Here is a 19,646-nt window from a genome sequence, read left to right as displayed (position 1 = left end):
CCATACATATAGTTTATTTTACCACATTTTCCTTTATATTTGGGGAGCAAATAACTGTTTGGCTGTCCAGAGTAGACTCTGAGTCCCTAGGAAGAAAGGGACCACACATGCTATTCATCTTTGTATTTCCACCCACTCTTCCTTCTCCACCATTTGCTCTGCCTTTCTTCCTTGCACATAGCAGATGCTCAACGATACGTTTATTGAATTGAATCCAAGTCTTCCAGTCAACTGGAAGTTCACAACTCTGATGTTCACAAAGGAAAGGCATAGTAAAACCACACCGGAAAAGATCCTGAGACGTAATTCTTCAATAAGTCTAAAGTTAGAGGGAAAAGGAAAAAAAAGATAGTCTGGCCAACTTACCAAGGTTATTTGAAGACCTTGAAACAATAGAAGACCTTGAGACTAAAGTACTCTTTCACCCAACTCTGCTTTTAGAACAGAACTGAGCACATCAATCTGTCAGCAGCCAAAGGATGATATCAAAGGATGTTCTTGCTGTTTAACATTCCTAAATTCCTTCTCATACTATGAAAGCAAAAAGATCTATAATCCTCTCTTTCTGGTTTGAAGATTTCCAGGCACTGCTCATATTGCAAACCAGTAACACCATCCAATATAAGATGCCTCATTAATCACTAAGAATTTAAAAAGGTCCTGACAGGGGATCTCTTGACTGCAGAATTGTTAAGATCTTTTTCAACTGTTGGATGCCAACTCTTACCCAATTGTTTTCCATAACAATATCTGCTTCTAGTGCCTTCCTCATAGGGACACAGTGAGGTCTTTACATCTTCAACACAGGGAATCTGCTTCTTTTCCCAAAGTACCAACCTGACAAATAGCCTATTAAACACCCCTTGAAGAATCCATGAAAGTTGTCATCAAATCATATTCAAGAACTTCATTTTTCATAACATTCCAGGCATAATTATTCTGCCACTAATCACTGTCCTACTTTGTTCAAGCTCAAGAAAAATAATCCAGGACAACTTTAGACTCTTTGCATGCTCATTAATCTTTCAATGATCTTTTCATATATTGTCAAGAACTAAGCATGGACCCAATTACATAACCTTGGTAAAGATTTTAGGCTTCTTATGTCCTCTGAGTTAGTGTAATAATCTTCTGTGTAAATCAAGTAAAAGAAATGACAGATGCTGTCCCAATCCTTGACTACTTTCACTGTCTAGTACTTAAATACACAATACTAAAAACTCCATTCAAAGGATCTAATCATTAGGCCACCACTTGTGCGTGTATTTAGTAGCTGATTCATCATGGAGGGCCCATTAGGGAGATATTCCACTGGACCAAGTAGGAGCTTCATTTCAATCAAGGCCTTACATTATTAATATCACTCCTGTTTTCCAGAATAAGAGTGATTTTTTTTTCTCATCTCACAAGGACAGAACTCAGACATCTCAGCCAAGTCTCAAAGTCATGGGGAAGATTCAAAGTTTCCACAGGCATCTTTCCAGCCATTGCTGGGGTGGAGAGGGTCTGGGCCTCCCGGGAAGAGTAGAAGACCAGATCCTACCCGGACTGACTGTCGGGGGCCTCCGTCACATCTCACGGCGGCGGCAGAGCCAGGTCTCACACTTCAAGCAGACCAGAATGGAGGGAAGTTTCAATCCTGACCACAGCCCAGCAGCAGTCAACGGCTCACCCAAACCCCCCATATACCTGTGGGAGAGAATCTAGAGAACCTGCCAACTCTTCCTTCTCTACAGTCCCACACTGCACCTGTGTACAGAGCAGGGCAAGCAAAGGAAAGAAGACTTGATTTGGTCCTGGGATGAAAGGTCGTCACCGGGCTGCGAGTGGATGTTACAACCCATCCTTTCGCCAAGGCGCAGGCTGGGGCAGCCCATGGTGTCAGTCCTTGCACAGATGACAAAAGTGGACCATGGATGTTACCACGTGTTACCCATGTCTCTCTCATAAAGACCCAGACAATAACCTCCTCCTGAGTATCCAAACTCAAGAAAAGGAAAATAATGTAATTTCAATGTTTCTCATTTTACCTTATTTATCATAAAATTCTACTAACTTCAGTAGCTAACCAGAATGATTTCAATGAGATCGTCTGCAATGCCTATTTATTCCTCTCCTTCTAAATGGCCTTTCTTCTGTTTTATCCTTTAAATATGTTATATTCAGTCTTATAAACTGCTTCAAACCACATGAGAGAGATAGACAGAATATGCCATTCTTGGGTAAAGGTCTGCTTGTCTCTCCTAAGACAATCTTACCTGCATATGAGTCTGTTTTTCACCAAGGCTGTAAAGATCTCCTGAAATAGTTCATGCTGGGGATGTTTGCTGAAATTCCTCTCATTCTTGTAGTTTATGCTGAGATGAAAGAAACAGAAAAGTATTTCATGGCAAAAATTATTTAGGCAGCTTCAAAGTTACCAAAGAAAGATTGCCTGTATTCATGCAAATGTTGAAGGATTCTTGGATATTAATATATTGCCAAAGGCGATTATCAGTTGTTAAAATGGGAAATAGAAATTCAGTTACAAAGCTAATAGTAATGATTACAGTCAAGCATATATATTTCATTTTACCACATGAACTAAAATTATGTCCTGCAAACACTTAACAGCTAAAATTGGTCAGAGGAAGGAAGAGGGTATGGGGAGAGAAAAAGTGACCAGGGCTCATTATCGGGACAGCTGTGCAATAGGCAGAGAATCGCCTCCCTTCACTTTTCTACTCGCCACGACCTCATTGGCTGCTATAGCTATTAACCCGGGTGGCTGTCATACATATTTCCTTGTAGAGAACAGGGATTTATTAAACACCATCCACACTGCATCAACTGTGAGTTTTTGTGGTTGCTGATTTTGTGTGTGTATGTGTGTGTGTGTTTAACAAAGTCTTGAGATAGTCCAGGTTCAGCTTCTTTTTTCTGATATTATAGCCATTAATGAGGTTAAAATTACCCCAAAACATCCCACTTCAAAACTAGGAGAGGATTGGTGATAATGCACCAAAGGGTCATGTTGCTATAGAAGATATAATACATCTTTGTACATGGTAAAGCAGACAGATTTTAATAAGATCAAGACCAAATAAGTTGTAATTACATAAACACACCACCTCAGAGGCAGTCTCTGGACCCTTGTTCTGCCATCTGTACTGTTCTGCCTTCACAGGTATCAGTGGACAGTGGGTCCCTAGCCTAGGCAGGTGAGGGTATAATGGTATCTGAGTTCATGGACACTGGTAGACTGAATATGTAACAACTGTTAAAGAATTTAGTGTTCCTCACTAAAACTATATTTTAAAAATATGAACTTGAAATATCATGTGACTTTGGGGAATTATTAAATTCACTGTCATAAAATGACAGGAAAATAAAATCTAAGCCAAATAAATAACTGATCATTCTAGAACATTCATATTGATATTTCATGCCATTCACTATTGACGTGGCATGCCAAATGACCTTAGTGCATTGTAAAACGGACCGAACCAGCTCCTGGCAGGGGAGTGGCCCCTGAGAATGTGCAGCTTCTAGAAGGTCTACACAGTGACAGCAGAGATAAACGTGGACCAACACTTTTGATGTTAAAGGTGAGGTACAATCCCTTCACCTGAAAACCTCAGTGGTTTTGGCAGCCACCTTCTGTAGCCCCCACACCTGTCCACAGCAATGGGCTCTTCTGCTTCTCCTCATTGCTGGCGAGGTATGGACGGACTGAAAGCTGAAGACAAAGCCTAGAGTCAGCCTGGCAAGGTCAACAACGTGGAACCACTTCCTCGTGGAGCCAATGCCAAATATATGTCATCAACGTGTCCTGAAGCTCCTCCCAGTGAGTTTCACCAGCAGCCGTAAGTCTGTTATTTACACACTATTTCTGGGAGTGGTTTAAACACTAACTAAAATTGTTCAGGATCCTCAATGTAAATGTTGGAATGGGTTTTAAATTTTAGCTTCCGTGATAAGCTTAAAGAAAGCTTTGGGCTAATTAGAATAGGTTGCTAAGAGCCAGGGAAATACTGGACTTCTTACCTAAAATTTTCAAGTTCAACAGCTTCTGTGGACTCGTGCCACTGACCTCGCGCCCTGTGTCCACCATCCTTGATGGCAGGCTCAGACTTCGTCATGCTATTTTGGGCACTATCGAAGTTAATGGCTGGGAGCTACAGAAATAGAAGCACAGAGTACATGAGGATAACAATTCAGCGCAGGATAAAGAAAGTAACAAAATGGGGGAGGGTGGAGAGAACAAGTCTTTTTTCAAACCAATAGTCAGCAAGCTAGCTGTGTCAAGTGGAGGGGTTTTCCAAGATTTAATCACCTTTGGCAAACATTTACTCTCTCGGCCTTAGGCTACTTCATTTTTCTTTACACCTTGTAATACCGCCTGTCATATCTTACAGTTATTTATGTATTTGCAGCCTCCCTTAATTAAAGTGTCAGTCGGAAATGAGCAGAAACTGATCTGTTTCTGTTCAATGCTGTATCCCCAGCACTTCGAACAGTGCTGGACATACAGGTCTGGGTGAGGCCTAGGCATTGTAGGATATTTGGAAGTTTCGCAGGCAATTCAAACGTACAACCAGAATGGAGAGTTTGGGGATCCAGCTAGAGCACTCTGGTATAGAGAAGCCCCAAACTGAGGGGTCACCATTTGTCCCTTCCATTCATTTGTTCTTCAACATTTACCAATCATACATGCTACTTGCCAGGTGTTAGGGATATAAAGAAAAAGAAGATTCCAGCACTTTTAATTGGTCTGAACATCATGAAAATATATTATAGAATTTACCATAAGAAAAGTGTGATGTGCTTAAATCAACCACAACTTGAGCATGTTCCATTTATACTGTGAGCTGGTAATATTTACATAATGAATTCTCACATTATCAGCATTTGAATAGTTTCACTTACCAAATATTTACCTACAATTGGGACAACCTTGAGAGCTGTTTCTTGTAACACATTAAAGCTGAGCATATAGCAAACAAACAGCCTATTCTTTCCAAAGTACAAAGGATGTTCTATAATTAGCTCATTTATTGCATATGAAGTAAGCAGAGCATAATATAACAAAATAAAGGATTCAATTTTCAGGGAATTGCTCCATTCTACATATTATAATTATCAAATAAAGCTACAAGATGTTGTACTTGTCTTATTCTGCCAAAGTATTTGCCAGAAATCTACATAAAAACATTTCCTCATCCAAAGAGAATATGTCTGACCTCCCATAGGGCAGTCAGCTTATAGAAAATGCATTATAATAGGATATTGTTCAATAGCTAACAAAAAAAAAACACAAAAACAAAAACCTTAAAACCCTTCTTCATCATATGCTAGCCACAGTTGAATTCTCTCAAAATATTAATAATAAATCTTTCATCCTATAAAACAGGACATTGTCCCATGGCAGTTGTAGGTTGACCCACTGAGGTAACTATCATTTCATAGAAGAGACATCTGAGGCACAGAGGGGCTAAGGGACTTGCCCAAGGGTCACACAGCTAGCAAGGGACAGAGCTCGGATTCAAGTCCAGACAATCTCCCTCCCTCTCCAGCATTCTCAGTCCTCCAACACCTATCTGTGTATCTCCAAGAGAAACACTCTTAAGTCAGTCTACTGTATCTGTTCTACTCTTACCCAAGGTTTCCTTTGTACTGAGATGAACATCTGTCTGCCTGTGTCCTGCCCATCTCCTAGGCCGGCAACACCACCTTTCACAATATTTGAAAGGACCCAGTTGTTTCTTTAAATGTCAGGTGTCTAGCTCTGCAGGGCGTCCCCGGACTCCGTGCTGTGAGGACAAACAACCTATGCAGAGGCCTTCCACCACCTTGCCAGCCTTGTGGAGCGAGCCACCTTGGAGATCGACCCGCCAGCCCCAGGTGACATTGACAGGGCCACAGCCTGGCTGACACCTGACTGCAGCCCCGTCAGAAACTGGGGCCAGGACCATCCAGGCACGCTGCTCTGAATTCATGACCCATAGAATGGGTAAGGGACCATAAATGACCACTGTCACTTTAAACCACTAAGTTTTATAATGATTCGCTATGCAGTGATAAATCCACCAGAGAATAAAATCAGAACCCACAAGTCCATACAATATAAATAAATGAATAAATAACAAAAAGTAAAATGAAGTACGATAAAACACTCCCCAAGTTCTGGCTACATTAAACTGGCCACCCACCCTGGAAGGGACCATGGGTTTGACCTATCCGTGGCATGGTCTAACTCCTGATCACCTTTCAGCATTCGGCTCCAACAGCCTCCCGCGGAGCACCTGCCCACGCATTCTGGGTCGGGCTGTTCACCCACTCCTTGGTGGCATTACTGTGCTGATCTCTCTTATAGCACTTACCACGGGTTAGTGCGATGTCTAGTACGCATTGGCCTCCTCGAATCTGACCGCCCCCAGGGCAGCATCACACCTGTCTATCTTCGTGTTCTTAGCTCCTCTCACAGAGCCTGGCACATAGTACGTGTTCAAATGTGAAGCTGTTGAATGAACGCTCACTTTGTCTCCCGTCTCTTTGCTGATTCATCTAGTAAATCACCTGCAGCAGAGTTCATCCATTGGCATGTTTGTGGCAGACACATCATTTGCCAGATGATGTGGGAGACACTGGGTATAAGTAAGCAGGTCGGCCCCGGCCTCTGCCCTCAGGGAGTTCACGGACCCATGAGGGCAGAGGAGGGGGTTACACTAGCATAAGAACAAGCTACAAAATTAGCAAACAAGAGTCTGTTGGGGTGGAAGGTAAAGGTAATAGGGTGGGCCATGGACCAGGATACTAGGCAGATTTTTACACAGTCTGGAAGGCAGAGAAAAACTGTATGTGCTTTAGAAACTGAAAAGCACCTGAGCAGCTTGAATAATATGAGTGGCACGGAGAGAGACCAACGAATGAAGCTAAGGGCCCTCCTAAAATTTTGACCATGCCACTTCTGCTTGGAAAGTTCAACATTCCCTGTTGCTTACGGGATCGAGTACATTTGTAGGTGGCCTTCAGGCACTGCACAGTTTCCTCTGGCTTTATTTGTCACCACTTCCAATAGAAATGTCCAACCACCATTTCTCTCCAGTGCTTGTTCTTTTCTCTCCTTCAGGTATCTCATTATGTTATTCACTTCACCTAGAATGCCTTCCCCGTCGATTCTACTGATGGAAAACCGGCCCGCTTTTCAAGAACCATCTCCTTCCCTGTGACTCAAACTGAAAGTCGGCTTCCTCAGTTCCCTCAACACCCATACACCCACCGCCTGAACCACTCACTCAGGATTCAGGTCCTGCCACGTCGTGGACCAGAACTGGCTTCCCTGTGCGTGGCCGGTCATACCACAAGAACCGTACCTCACACTCTGCCTTTCCACAGCATCTATCAAAACCTCTTCTGTTTCAAAGGCTTTTGATGGACCTGAAATGAATTGATTTTTCTTCTTTTTTTTTTATTGTAAACCCATTTCTCAACTCCCTATGGCTTTAAATGTAGGGGGGAAATAGAAATTCCAGCTCTAGGCAGATAACTTCAGGATTTGTTAAAAACCTCTGGTAAAATCTCGCACCAACTTTGTAACGACCCTGGAGCAATTCTTCTCCCTGAATTATCTGGTTTTACTGGGTGTTGATTATTCTAACCATGCTTATGAGGATGGTGGGGGCCTCCATCTGCCTCAGCCTGTGTCTGCCCCTACCTCTGTCACACTGTGGGACTGTCCCACGCAACAGCAGACTCTGCTGTGCTGAAGAGCAAGCAGGACTAACAGCGAAAGTACAACACAGGACACGAGGGAAACAGTGAGGAAGTGGCTGGGCTCATTAGAGATGCACACAAAGGACGTCTGTCCTTGCAGTTCTCTGCCCAAACCCACAGAGTAGATTTTCTCTGCACTGGTTAATTGGCCATCTTGGCCCATTTGCAAATAACAGGCCAGGACTCGCTGGACTAGAAATTCAGGTTAGAGGGCCTTAATCCCAGGCTCCCCTTTTCAAACCAGCTGCTCCAAGTCTCAGAGCCAAAGTGGGGCCCACTCACGCATTTCGATGGGCACTTAGCTCTGCCTGACTCTGACGCTACTGTGCTTCCCGACCCTTGTTTTTCCTTCTTCTTTGGCCCTGGTTTTACTTAATGAAAGCCCGCCATACTCTACGTAGCTTTATACGTCTCTTCACCCTCTTTCTGGAACCAGCAAGATATAAATAAATTCTTGATTTATTCCCTTCAATATCTTTCTTCTCCTCTAAATGTCTCTCTACACTATTTTATGGAAAGGAGAATAGGGTGTTCAGAATAAGATTCATTATTTTAAAATTAAAAATGCATGAACATTTTATAAACAAATTAGGAATGAGTTTTGTGAACCTGAGGACCTGCACATAGTTGAACATAGTTATTTTCACTTTTTTTCTTAGAACCATCTACTTTCTCAATAATTCAAACATCACAAATATGCATTTTTGTGAGTGTGAAATGTTTTATAAAAAGACATGCCATATGAACTTGTTAGACAACAAACTGCAAATTCTAAAACTGGTTAAGGGGGAGGAAGACTATTAAACTCACTTGAACTAAGCTGGCCAGGTGTTGAAAGGGGACACAACAGAGGTAGACCCAGTGAGCATGAGCTTCAACGCTGGGAAATTACAGCCCAAAACCGCCATTGCTGATTCTTTACCCTGGCTGGAGGGTTATCGTATACGCTTATGTGGTGACCCGATTCTTAAGACACAATTCAATTGGGCAAAAACTGACCAGGAACTCATGGGAGAGAGGATACAGTGAAGCAGAGGTGGAAGTCAAAGTGGCGGCATGGGAAATCTGTCACCTTGCCAGGAACTTAGCCATGTAAACAAGTGTTTCCCAAACAAGGGAGAAAATAATGCTACGAGTGAAAGAGGGTGCTTTCAGGAGAGAGGGGTTGGCTTCTAGAATGGAAGATAAATGAAAGCTTTCTGTGGAGGTGGCATGATGCAGCTTGAGTCTTGGAAACAGGTAAGATTTTACAGGAAAGAAATTTGGGAGAAAGGCAATAGCAAGTAAAAAGAAGTCTGACATGCTGGTAAGATCTCACAGTGAAAGAGAATGGAAACTACACCTAAAACTGCACGCTGAGTCATCCTGCTTCCCTTCCCAAGAAAGAATGCGCTGGATTCGGGGCGATCGTTCCGCAGGTGGTGAGCAGTGAGCCAGGAGGATAACTGAGCAGTGTCGAGGTGGACAAAGGGCAAGAGTGACCGCTGAAACAGGCGGAGGGGAGGAAAGGAGTTCCTGGAGCCGGGGGTGGGGGGTGGCACTAATAACAGAGGAGAGGGAACTGACAGGAGAAAAGGTATTTTAAGGCCACGTTTACTCTGAATCAATGCTTATTCAACTGGCTTTTGAACTGTACGCCATTTAATTTCCCGAGTCATTTAAAAGGTATCTCAGTGGTTAGAAGCACACATTGCAGAGAGGCAGTGTTTGGGTTCAGATCTGTATCCTAGCATTAGCTGTCTGTATGATCTTGGGAAAGTCACTTAACCTCTGTGTGCCTCTCCGGTTCCTAATCTGTAAAAGTGGGAGCTTTGGTTGTTGCGCAGGGTAATGCAGGGAGAGCACCAGGCACATGGTAAGTGCACCCTAAAATGAGCTATCATTATTTGACCTTTATACACCATCAAATCATTAGAAAGTCATTCTCCACTATAAATAAATAGATTAAAAATGCTGGAGTCCTCTGGTAAGTTTGGTTGCTATAACAAAGGCTACCACAGAGCTCTTAAAAAAATGGAACGAGAAATAGCAAAGTAGACTCTGGAGCCAGGCCACCAGGGGTCAAGTCCCATCCCTGCCATTTACTCGTTCACAGTGCTAAATAAGTGTCTTCTGTTACTATTACTAGCGTTACTGTGTTGTTCCCCAAACTCCATGGATGGCCTTTAGTCTCATGACTCTCCAAAGTCTTAACAAAAGCAAAACCAAAAAGAAATGTTTAGAGATCAATTTCAAGCAGAGGTACCATTCTTTTTCTTTCTAATAAAAACATTAATATGCTGTTATAAAAATAGCCAAAGCTCACTCCTTTCCCCCCTTTTCGGTAACAAACAATGCACAGCAAGTCTCGAGAGCAGTGCTGCAGCACATGAGTAGCATGACAGGGGTGAGGGAGGGAGAAGGGAAATGTGGTAAATGGTGTTTTGCAAAATCAGTTGCCCTAAAGCTCTGAAGACTAGAATACTGGGCATTCAATAGGAGACACACTGTTTCTAGAGCTTAGAGCTTCAGTAATGAGGACACATGATAATAAGTGTAGGGTAAAGCAGGACTCAGGCATGACAGGAGAAGAGCGAAAAGGCTGTGCATGCCAAGTCTTGGCAGAACCTGAACCAGGTATGAGGGAAACATCTGGGTGAAGAAATATAAAACACACCAAAGAACAAAGAGAGGGAGACACGTCATTCATAAACATGTTATATGGATCTCTGGAAACATGTGATTGTTTTTTTTCATTGATGCATGCACATTCTTTGCAAACACTACCTGTTGTTTGCTTGACTGAACGTTCAAAAGGCACCGAAGTCTTTTAAGATCTGAATAGTCCCTAGGAGAAAGAAAAACATAATGTCAGTCAACAGAAGACTGCAGCTGAACCAGTCACGTAATCCACTGGTGGCACTGCCCCTGGGGGCCTGCTTTTATGGACTGGAACAGATGCACACTAAACATTTCCTTCTGAACTCCACAAACAATCAAACATTTCAGTAAACATAGTAACTCAGAGTAGCTGTTGTCAAGGGTCCGTGCTATTTCTCAAAAAGCTATTAAGTCTAGTTGCTGGTCTCTGCTTGAGTTAATAATTAGCAAAGACTCGGTATGGGGTTACCTGGTGGTGATTCCTTGTTGTTTTTTATCAGTTGATTTTTCTGTGGTCTTCACCTTTTTGTCTTGATCAGGCATTGTAAAACGTCAACGCCCCAGAATTAACATCTCATTCCTTTCAAAGTAAACCAGAGGGAAAAACTTCAGTTGGGCCGTGTGTTCCAAAATATTCTCAATTAATACAAACAAAAGTCACTTACACCATTTACTTAAATATGCAAAAACTAATATTTATTTCTAATATAATAATAAAAATGTTACTATGAACACCATGTACTATTATCATTTAAAGGCCTTTGGTTAAGCCCTGGCTGGCGTAGCTCAGTGGATTCAGCGTGGGCTGCAAACCAAAGTGTCGTAGGTTTGATTCCCAGTCAGGGTACATGCCGGGGTTGCAGGCCATGGCCCCCAGTAACCACACATTGATGTTTCTCTCTCTCTTTCTCCCTCCCTTCCCTCTCTAAAAATAAATAAATAAGATCTTTAGAAATAAATATATGAAGGCCTTTGGATACATTTAGAGCATTGTTTCAGTTATAGTACTCCAATGAGTACTATATTTTCTAAGTCATCATTGATTTCAAATAATCTGGCCCATGGTCCCAACCATATTATTCTGCAGGTCAGGAAAAGTATCCATATTTGGGATTTCCAATATACGTATCTATAAGCAAATACCTAAAGCCCAACTGATGCTATTATGTCTTTTTACTTGTCTTTCTTACCATAAGCTGCTAGTTCAGGGGGTTCCTCCTTTATCATGGGTCATGCCCATAAGCATCCCAGAGAAAACCCCATCACTTGCAAATAAGCTTTAGTGTCCAGAGCTACACATGAAAAATACCATTGGATTTCCCAAATTCCTAAGTGTTTGAGCTGCCACCTGAATCTTCACTTGGATCAATTCCAGTCGTAAGCTCTTCTGCAACAATTGGGTCAGCCTTGCATAGACCCTGAACTCACCCAACCGTCCTGGTAAAAGCAACACAACAGACCCACAATGGAGTCACTTATGCTAAGCCCCACATCACTAACCAAGACTTAATTACACTTTCAGCTCTCCCGGAAATAGAAACTTAAACCAACATCAGTTAGGTGCTCTACCTGACAAGCCCCTACCATCTTCTTTCAGTAAAGTAATCCTACCACAACTGGCCTGCTGTTTGTGTAGTATAACTTCCTCCTTCCTGCTCCCTTCCACCTATACAAGTCTTTTTCTGCAGCAACTCAGAGCTCCTGTCTATCTGCTAGAGTGTATGCTGCTGCGTAATTTATGAACTGCTAGGTAAAGCCAATGAGATCTTTAAAATTTACTCGGTTGAATTTTGTTTTTTAACAAGTGGGATAGTGAGCCTCAGAATACGCCCCAATAGGTATTTCAGTCTTCTGAATTAAGCTCCGTAGTCATTATCACCTTTCCAAGAATAAATGTCAGTACTATTTCCCACCCCCCACTCAAAACATGAGGTCATGAATGGACAAAGCAATTTATTTGCCATTTTCCCCTTAATAAACTTTTCATTGAACTGTTTCAGTTTACAGAATAAAAACAAAAAGAAAGTTGAAGATACCCATACTTTCAACTATATAGCAAGTACAAAAACCAGTTTAATTTAACCAAATGTGTAATTTCCACTGTGCTGCAGTGTCACGGCGTGACATCACAATGTGTTTTCCAGGCACGGAAAAAGCGTGTTTGTTCTCTGATAGCTACACGCCTCGCGTATTGTAAAGCTGATAGCCAGAGGCCAAGTGTTTCAGAAGTACTTAGAGGCAAAAGGAATTGCCAGTGGTGTTTCACTGCAACAAGGAGCGAGTAAAATTTAATTTTGTGAAATGTACAGAGATAGTTTAAGGAATTAAAAATGATTTTCCCAATATAGTTGTCATATTTGTGACAAAGAGTTCAGCTGAAATTAACAGTTGGGGGCCAAGGTTCTCATCACAAATGCACACCAAGAAAAACACATCATTGGTATTTTAGGATTGTGCCTAGGTGATAACACTATGGACTCAATTCATTCAACAAATATTTAGGCACTTTGTCAAATCACAGACAGAAAACTGCTAAAGGTAAAAGAGGTTATCACAAGTATGAGATTCTACTACAAGCAAAGAAAACCCCACTTAGGAACTTTAAAATATGCTTTGGACAATATTCAGATAGAGATTTGAATTAGCATTGGCTTTACTCTGGAAGAGAGGGAGGAAAGGGAGGGAGGGAGGGAGGGAGGAAGAGAGGAAATAAAGAATGGATGATCTGTAAATTATTCTTTAAAAGCAAAAGATCCAAGTGATCTTTATAGAGAGATATTAAAATAACCCCCAAAAGTTCTAAAAGAAATAGAAATGGAGTCAAAAAATAAACAGAATCTAATTTTATTTTCCCCTTGAAGACAGAGGGAATATTCCACACAGACACACTAGCCCTATGGCTTAAAATTCCTGCTCAGGCCAGAGCAGCAGGCTGTTTCAGAAGGAGGAAATGAAAACTACAATGATCAGCAATGAAAATGTGTTGAAAAGCTCATAGGCTGCTTCTGCTAGGAGATCACATTTACCACAATCAAACCCCACCGAACCCCTTGCTTTATTCCCTTGTTTAATCTCCGTAATTTTATTGACTGGTGTATGAACAGGAAATAATCACCTAATAGTTTTATCAGTTTAAGATTAGCATTTACTCTCTGATCTGGAAGAGTGAAAATAAATACTCTCTGGAAATGTCTCAGTTAATTAAACAGTAAACAAATCCACCAGCACCAATAGAAACAATTACCTTTATGATAAAAAACAAAATCCTTTCCACTTGATAGTTATTAATATAGAAAACATTCCAAAAAAAAACACCTAACTTTGAGAATTTGGGAATGCTTTAAAATATTTAATCTAATTTCATTTTACAATAACAAAAAGGATGACACTGTGCCAATAGTTATAATCCAAAACGGAGCCAGAGATTAGGAGGCGGGTTTGGTGGCAGGGAGTGCAGTTCGGATCTCAGGCTGCCCAGAGGAAGACAACTCACTGAAGAAGTGCCACCCAAGACAGGTCACCACCCAAGACAGTCAAGCACGGGTGCCGCCTCAGGCAAGCAGTCTCCTGGGCGGGTAGCTTCAGCCTGCTGCCCAGGAGTGCTCTGGAGGGTATAGGTTATGCTTCAGAGCTGTCTAAAGCCCAGGGAAGTGCTTCCATGTTCCTGTAGCCTTCGGTCACTGGTGAAGGGCCACCAAGGGAGGTCATAACTCCCAAGACACTCCTGTCTGGGCAGTGGCTTGCTGGGAGTTCTCCAAAAAAGAGATACAGGAACGGGCTGTTAGAAGCAAAGGAGCACTGAAGACAATATCCAGGACAATAGTCACAAGGGCTGGAGAGGCTCTGGGGGGAAGGCCCATGTCACCCACTGTGACCACTGACTCCAGTGGAAGAGCCGTGGGTGGGTGATGAGGGTACAAGAGTCTTTTCTGTGGCTGCGCACTGAGCCCCAGCCTCCTCCGGCAGCTCTCAACTACCTAGCAGGATTTTTCTCCTCCTCTGCTTGACCTCTCCAGCCACTAGCATGACCTTGTGGCCTAGCGACTGGCTTGGTCTTTGGCCTTCTCTTTTCTAGCTACCCGCTCCTCCCTAAGGGGTCTCTTGCTGTCCCATGGCTTTACAATTCCAAATTCATAGGTTCAGCCCCAGCCCCATTCTGACCTCCTCAATGCACAGTCATCTCCAGGATGTCTAACAAGCATCCCAAGTTTAATATGTCGCAAACAAAACCCTTGATCCCCACCTCCAGACCCAATCCCCTCAGTGTCCTCTCACCTAGTGTCACTGGCACCACCCAGCTAGTCTGCACAAAGCTCCCAATCCCTCTCCTTTACCTCCCACAGTCAAGCCCCCAACAAGACCATCAGTCGGCCGGCCATCCCTCGCCTCCACTCCCTCTGCCATCACTCTATACTCCAAGCCACCACACCTCCTGCCTGGACCACTGTCACCACCTCACTAATCTCTCTGCTTCCACCCTTGCTCCTCTATATCCGCAGGAGCCCATGGGATTACTTTAAAATTTGAATCAGATCCTGCCACTCTGTGGTTTACAACCTTCCTGTGGCCTCCTGTCCCACTGGGCTTCTGCCCATGACTTTCACCCCTGAGCTCTTCCGTCCTCTCCCTCTGGCCTGCCCCAGTGCAGCCATGCTGGCCGTCTCCCAGCTCATTCCTGCCTGACGGCCTTGGCGCCTGCAGCCCGCGGTTCCCCTCTCGTGCTCTCCAGCAGGCTCCTTCTTGTCATTCCGGTCTCAGCTCAGACGTCCCCTCCTCATTGAGGGCTCCTCTGATAAATCTCTGCAACATGTTCACCATCACACGCTCATTTTTACCACCGCCCCCTGTTTTACTTCCTTCTGGAGCCCATCGACATCAGAAACACTCTTGCCCACGTATAGGCTTCCTTACACTAGATCACACGTCCCTCGTGGACAGAGACTGTCTGCTTTACCCACGGACATATCGCCAGCGCACAGAGCGGCACTCAGAACAGCGCAGGGCACACAACATAAAACTCAAAACCTCTTTGTGCCTCAATCTGGAAGGAGTAGCTTGGGTATTTTTTTGCCAAAGTTTGTGAACTCCTTCCTTTTTCACAACTATGTACGTGTTGCATTAGAGCCCCCAGATCTGGCGCTCCTTCTCAGCGCCCCAGGGAAGCCTGCGCTCCTCCCCGTGCAGACCTGTGCGTGAAGCACTGCGACTGCCTGCGCACCCCCAGAGACCAGGCACTGGGTCCCCCTCATGCGCCAGACACTTGGGCGGCAGACGGTGAATACAGGGTGGGGCAGAAGTAGGTGTACAGTTGTAAGCACGTGAAACTGTTCATTCTTGTATTATTATTGATTAATTATTGTATTATTTTGCCACTCAGACAACTGTAAACCTACTTTTGCCCACCCTGTATGCATTGAATAAAAAATTAACAAGAGAGCCCTGGCTAGTGTAGCTCAGTGGATTGAACTCGGGCTTCAAACCAAAGTGTCACCAGTTCGATTCCTGGTCAGGGCACATGCCTGGGTTGCGGGCCAGGTCCCCAGTGGGGGCCACGGGAGAGGCAACCACACATTGATGTTTCTCTCTCTCTTTCTCCCTCCCTTCCTCTCTCTCTAAAAAAAATAAATAAATAAAAATAAAATCTTTTTAAAAAATTAAGAGGATGAAAGAATATTTTTTAAAAACCTGCACCATTACTCTTTTAGTTCAAAAATCTCTGATAAATCTTCCTCAAAAATCAAATGAAGTGATGAGTACTTGTAATGTTATAATAATCTTGAACACATTTGGGAATTACTTCACATGGTCAGCCTTTAGGAGGGAAATTAGAATTCTGTGTTAGGTAATACTCATGAACAGTGCTTCGCAAACTATCTAGGAAGCTTTTTTTAGATTTCAAATCTATTAAGGACCAATATTGTCGATCCACATCCTGTTCAGCAATATAAGTCCACTGATCACGTGCTTGGATATTGCAACAAAAATGTTAAATTGCTGTGATCATTTGTAAACACTTACTCTCGAGTTATACTCACCTCCTCATGGACCAGTAATGCACCCATTGAAGACCATCTAAATAATGATGGCCTAGATAACTGAAGTCTTTCTTTTCAAGTAACAACACTGTCTACCCCCAAACCAGAGCCTCGGGGGTGGGTGGCTGTCACCCCCAGGACAACCAGGAGAGAGCAAGGGTGAGCCTGGGAGGGCAGAGCCGGGGTCAAGTAGGGCTGACCCCTGAAGCCCAAGCAAGTCCTGCTTCTCTGGGGTCCTGTGTACAGTTTCATTTGAGAAAGGGGTTCTTTTGTTAAAAATACAAATAGAAAACACTTATTTTCTAGTATTTATTTTACAGATGAGGCCAAACAGACTACGATACTTGCAATATGCAAACACTAGTGCTCACATAAATGTTTCTTTGATTCTAAATGGAAAAGCTGAAATTTAGTGGGGGATTTTTTTCTGAAAAAAAAAAAAAAAAGGAATGGGCACAGAAGTGAAAGTGCCTATGAGAAATCCAAATGCAAAATACTTGAAAACAGAAACGTTTGCTATCTTTCCTTTGTACCTCAATCATGGGACCCAAATACTACCCCGGATGGGAGAGAGATTTTCCCATACATCACGGGGCAGGCACATGGGTCTGTGGTTTACAGCTTTAGTCACGCACAGAAGTGATCACAGTTGTGACTCACTGCTGAATTTTTTTAATCCACTTTTAAGAAGAAACTCTTGAAAGTAATTCCTGTCTTCTATTGCCATCTGAAATCTGGATTAATGCTAAAAGAAGTCCCCAGAGACACACACCTCATTTGCTGGTGATCACTTGGTAATTGCAGGGTAAACACATGTGACAGAGAAAGGTATCCAAGCCATGGTAAAATCACCTAATGGACTGTAATTAATCTAAATTGTGCAATACAAACCCACTAAGTACCATGGCATTTGTGACATGGGTTTCAGATTCTCTACCTGGAAATTTTTTTTATACCACAGTTGACTTGGGTGCTCAAAAGATACTGAAATGGCCTCACCTTTACAAGGTCATCTGATTCATGACGGGAAATAGCATCAAATCCCACAATCCCTTTTCTCATTCTAATCACTTAGGGTGCACCTTGGTAAATATTCCATTTTATTTACTACATTTACTAATGGTTAAAAAAAAAACAACACCCAGAAAGTAATACCAGTAAGTGAGGTTGGCATAACTAAAGTTAAATACCACTTGGCTACATCGGGTTTATTTTTTTGAATAAGAACTAAAATAAACTGCTGTGAACTCTACCACAAAAGGAAGTTAGAACTTCCTTGTACCAACAACAGGGAGTCTCCATTTCTTCTGATGAACGGTGGTTCACTCCACATGAGATGACAAGGGGCAGTTCTGCCTGTGCCTGAGGAGAAACTCAGAGAACTTTCAGCCCTGTAACTGGCTGTCACTGCAAAATGAAAAATCATTTCTGCAGTCCTTTCCTGTGGATATATTTTTCTTAAAACTCCTTTAACGGTGGTTCTGTGGAAAAAAAGTGGTTAAAGTAAGATATAACCCACATAAAACAACAAGAAAGAAGAAAAACATGTTAAAATGCATTGGTGATATGTTACTTTCTTAATCTTGCCCACTGTGCCGTGTGCATGCAAGATGCTAACATTTGGGGAAGCTGAGTGAAGGTTATATGGGAACTCGCTGCACTATTTTTACAGCTTTTATGTGAGCCTGAAATTATTTCAAGATAAACACTTAAAAATGTGCTGGCCACTTGGGCAGCTTATTTAACTAAAGTGCTCTGAGACTAGAGGGCACTTTATTTTTTATTTTTACAAAGACTAATTGCACTTAATCTCATAGATATAGGTGCTTGGCCTTTTCAAATTAGTTGTTTTAGAAAACTATATATCCTGCCCAGAAAGTGTCAAGTTAAACTGGACAAATTATTCAAAATAAAACATGCGTGAGCACACACATACACACACTTTAAAAGTATAGTGATCAAAAAGTCAAGGAACTCCTGTGAAAAACATGACTTGCTTACACCTATTATAGCCCAAAAAGGAAGTCTGGTTCTCTAAAATGTAGCCTTGGTTTTATTCCTCATATTACATTGTTATGTTCTCCGATGAGCGTGTGAAGCTAGCGAAACAGAGACGGTTACTACAAAAAAGAACCCTAGAGCACATCTAGGGTCAGGGGTCAAACACCTTCCCAGCCCAGGAACAGAATGCAAAGGACTGACAGGTGAAGAGCAGGTGACAGAGAGTGGCAGGGCCTCGGTCCAGCCTGAGAAGCACACCTTCCCTAAAGAGACTCACAATCACATCAAACCGAAGCCAAGCAAACTGAAGTGCCTGCACAGCACACACGGAGCTGATCCGCAGGTCAGGAGCTGCAGATGGTCACTCAGTGACCCTCACTTAGCACAGGAAGAAACTGAGGCCCGGAGAGGTAAAATGTGCCTAGGAGGAGAAGGAGGATGAAGCCCAGTTCACCTTCAGGGTCTAAATCTTAGTGGCAAAGTCCAGGGTAGACGGGAAAGAGAGGATTTGTTGACTTTGGCCCTTGATGGAGGGCAAAGAATGGTATAATAAGAATTGACACGTGCATAACTTTGCCTCCTGGACCCTGGACTGCTTACAAACGTCCAGTCACTCACCCTGGATCACTCATGTGAGACAGGTAGGCGGTGTGCACTAACACCATCATCAGAGTGGGAACAAAGATGCCATTGCCACAGCGCCCCACTGGCAGGAGTGTGTCCCCAGCGAAGGGCAAGGATTACAATGGCCTCGCCCCTGAGTCAGTAGATTGACACTTTCTGTGTGCAAATAGTTTATACTGTGAACAATTTTCTATGTTTTTTAATTTAAATGAGCACTCGGAGGTAAAAAAGAATAAAAAATTCTAATAGTATTTGATTGTCTCCTACTCATTCCCTCAAATATTTACTGACCATGGGCTATATGCTAGACACGCCTTTAAGAATTCGCCTTCATTTTCTGCTGGCTGATACTAACCCCGGGTGGTCTGAGAGAGCTGCTCCAAAGTCAGCTAGAATATGTGGCAGATAAATACCATTGTAGTTTTCTTATTTTCAAGCTTTACTCCCATTCACACTCATATCTTTTGTGACAAAGGGAAATACCTGCCGATGTGAATGTCATTTCTGCGGGTTCCCTCAACTGCCACTGCATCATGGTATTCGTGATGCGTCTGTGTTCCGGCTTCGTGTGACTGCTGACCCCAGTGTGCT

General features: G+C 42.9%; 1 protein-coding gene across 1 annotated transcript in view; it reads right to left on the bottom strand.

The window, feature by feature from the left end:
- NEK10 (NIMA related kinase 10) overlaps positions 1-19,646 on the bottom strand; it is a 177,003-nt gene that overhangs the window by 150,136 nt on the left and 7,221 nt on the right. The window contains exons 2-5 of the mRNA XM_045857452.1: positions 10,865-10,975; positions 10,522-10,582; positions 4,027-4,157; positions 2,259-2,357 (exon numbers count right to left, since the gene is read on the bottom strand). Coding sequence (XP_045713408.1) covers positions 2,259-2,357; positions 4,027-4,157; positions 10,522-10,582; positions 10,865-10,938 — 365 coding nt within the window. The 5' untranslated portion in view covers positions 10,939-10,975. The remainder of the gene's footprint in view (positions 1-2,258; positions 2,358-4,026; positions 4,158-10,521; positions 10,583-10,864; positions 10,976-19,646) is intronic.

The sequence above is a fragment of the Phyllostomus hastatus genome, unplaced genomic scaffold, assembly GCF_019186645.2.
Source record: "Phyllostomus hastatus isolate PE091 unplaced genomic scaffold, TTU_PhHast_1.1 phas_scaffold_129, whole genome shotgun sequence".
Classification (NCBI taxonomy): Eukaryota; Metazoa; Chordata; class Mammalia; order Chiroptera; family Phyllostomidae; genus Phyllostomus; species Phyllostomus hastatus.
This window is presented reverse-complemented; position numbering and strand designations above follow the sequence as displayed.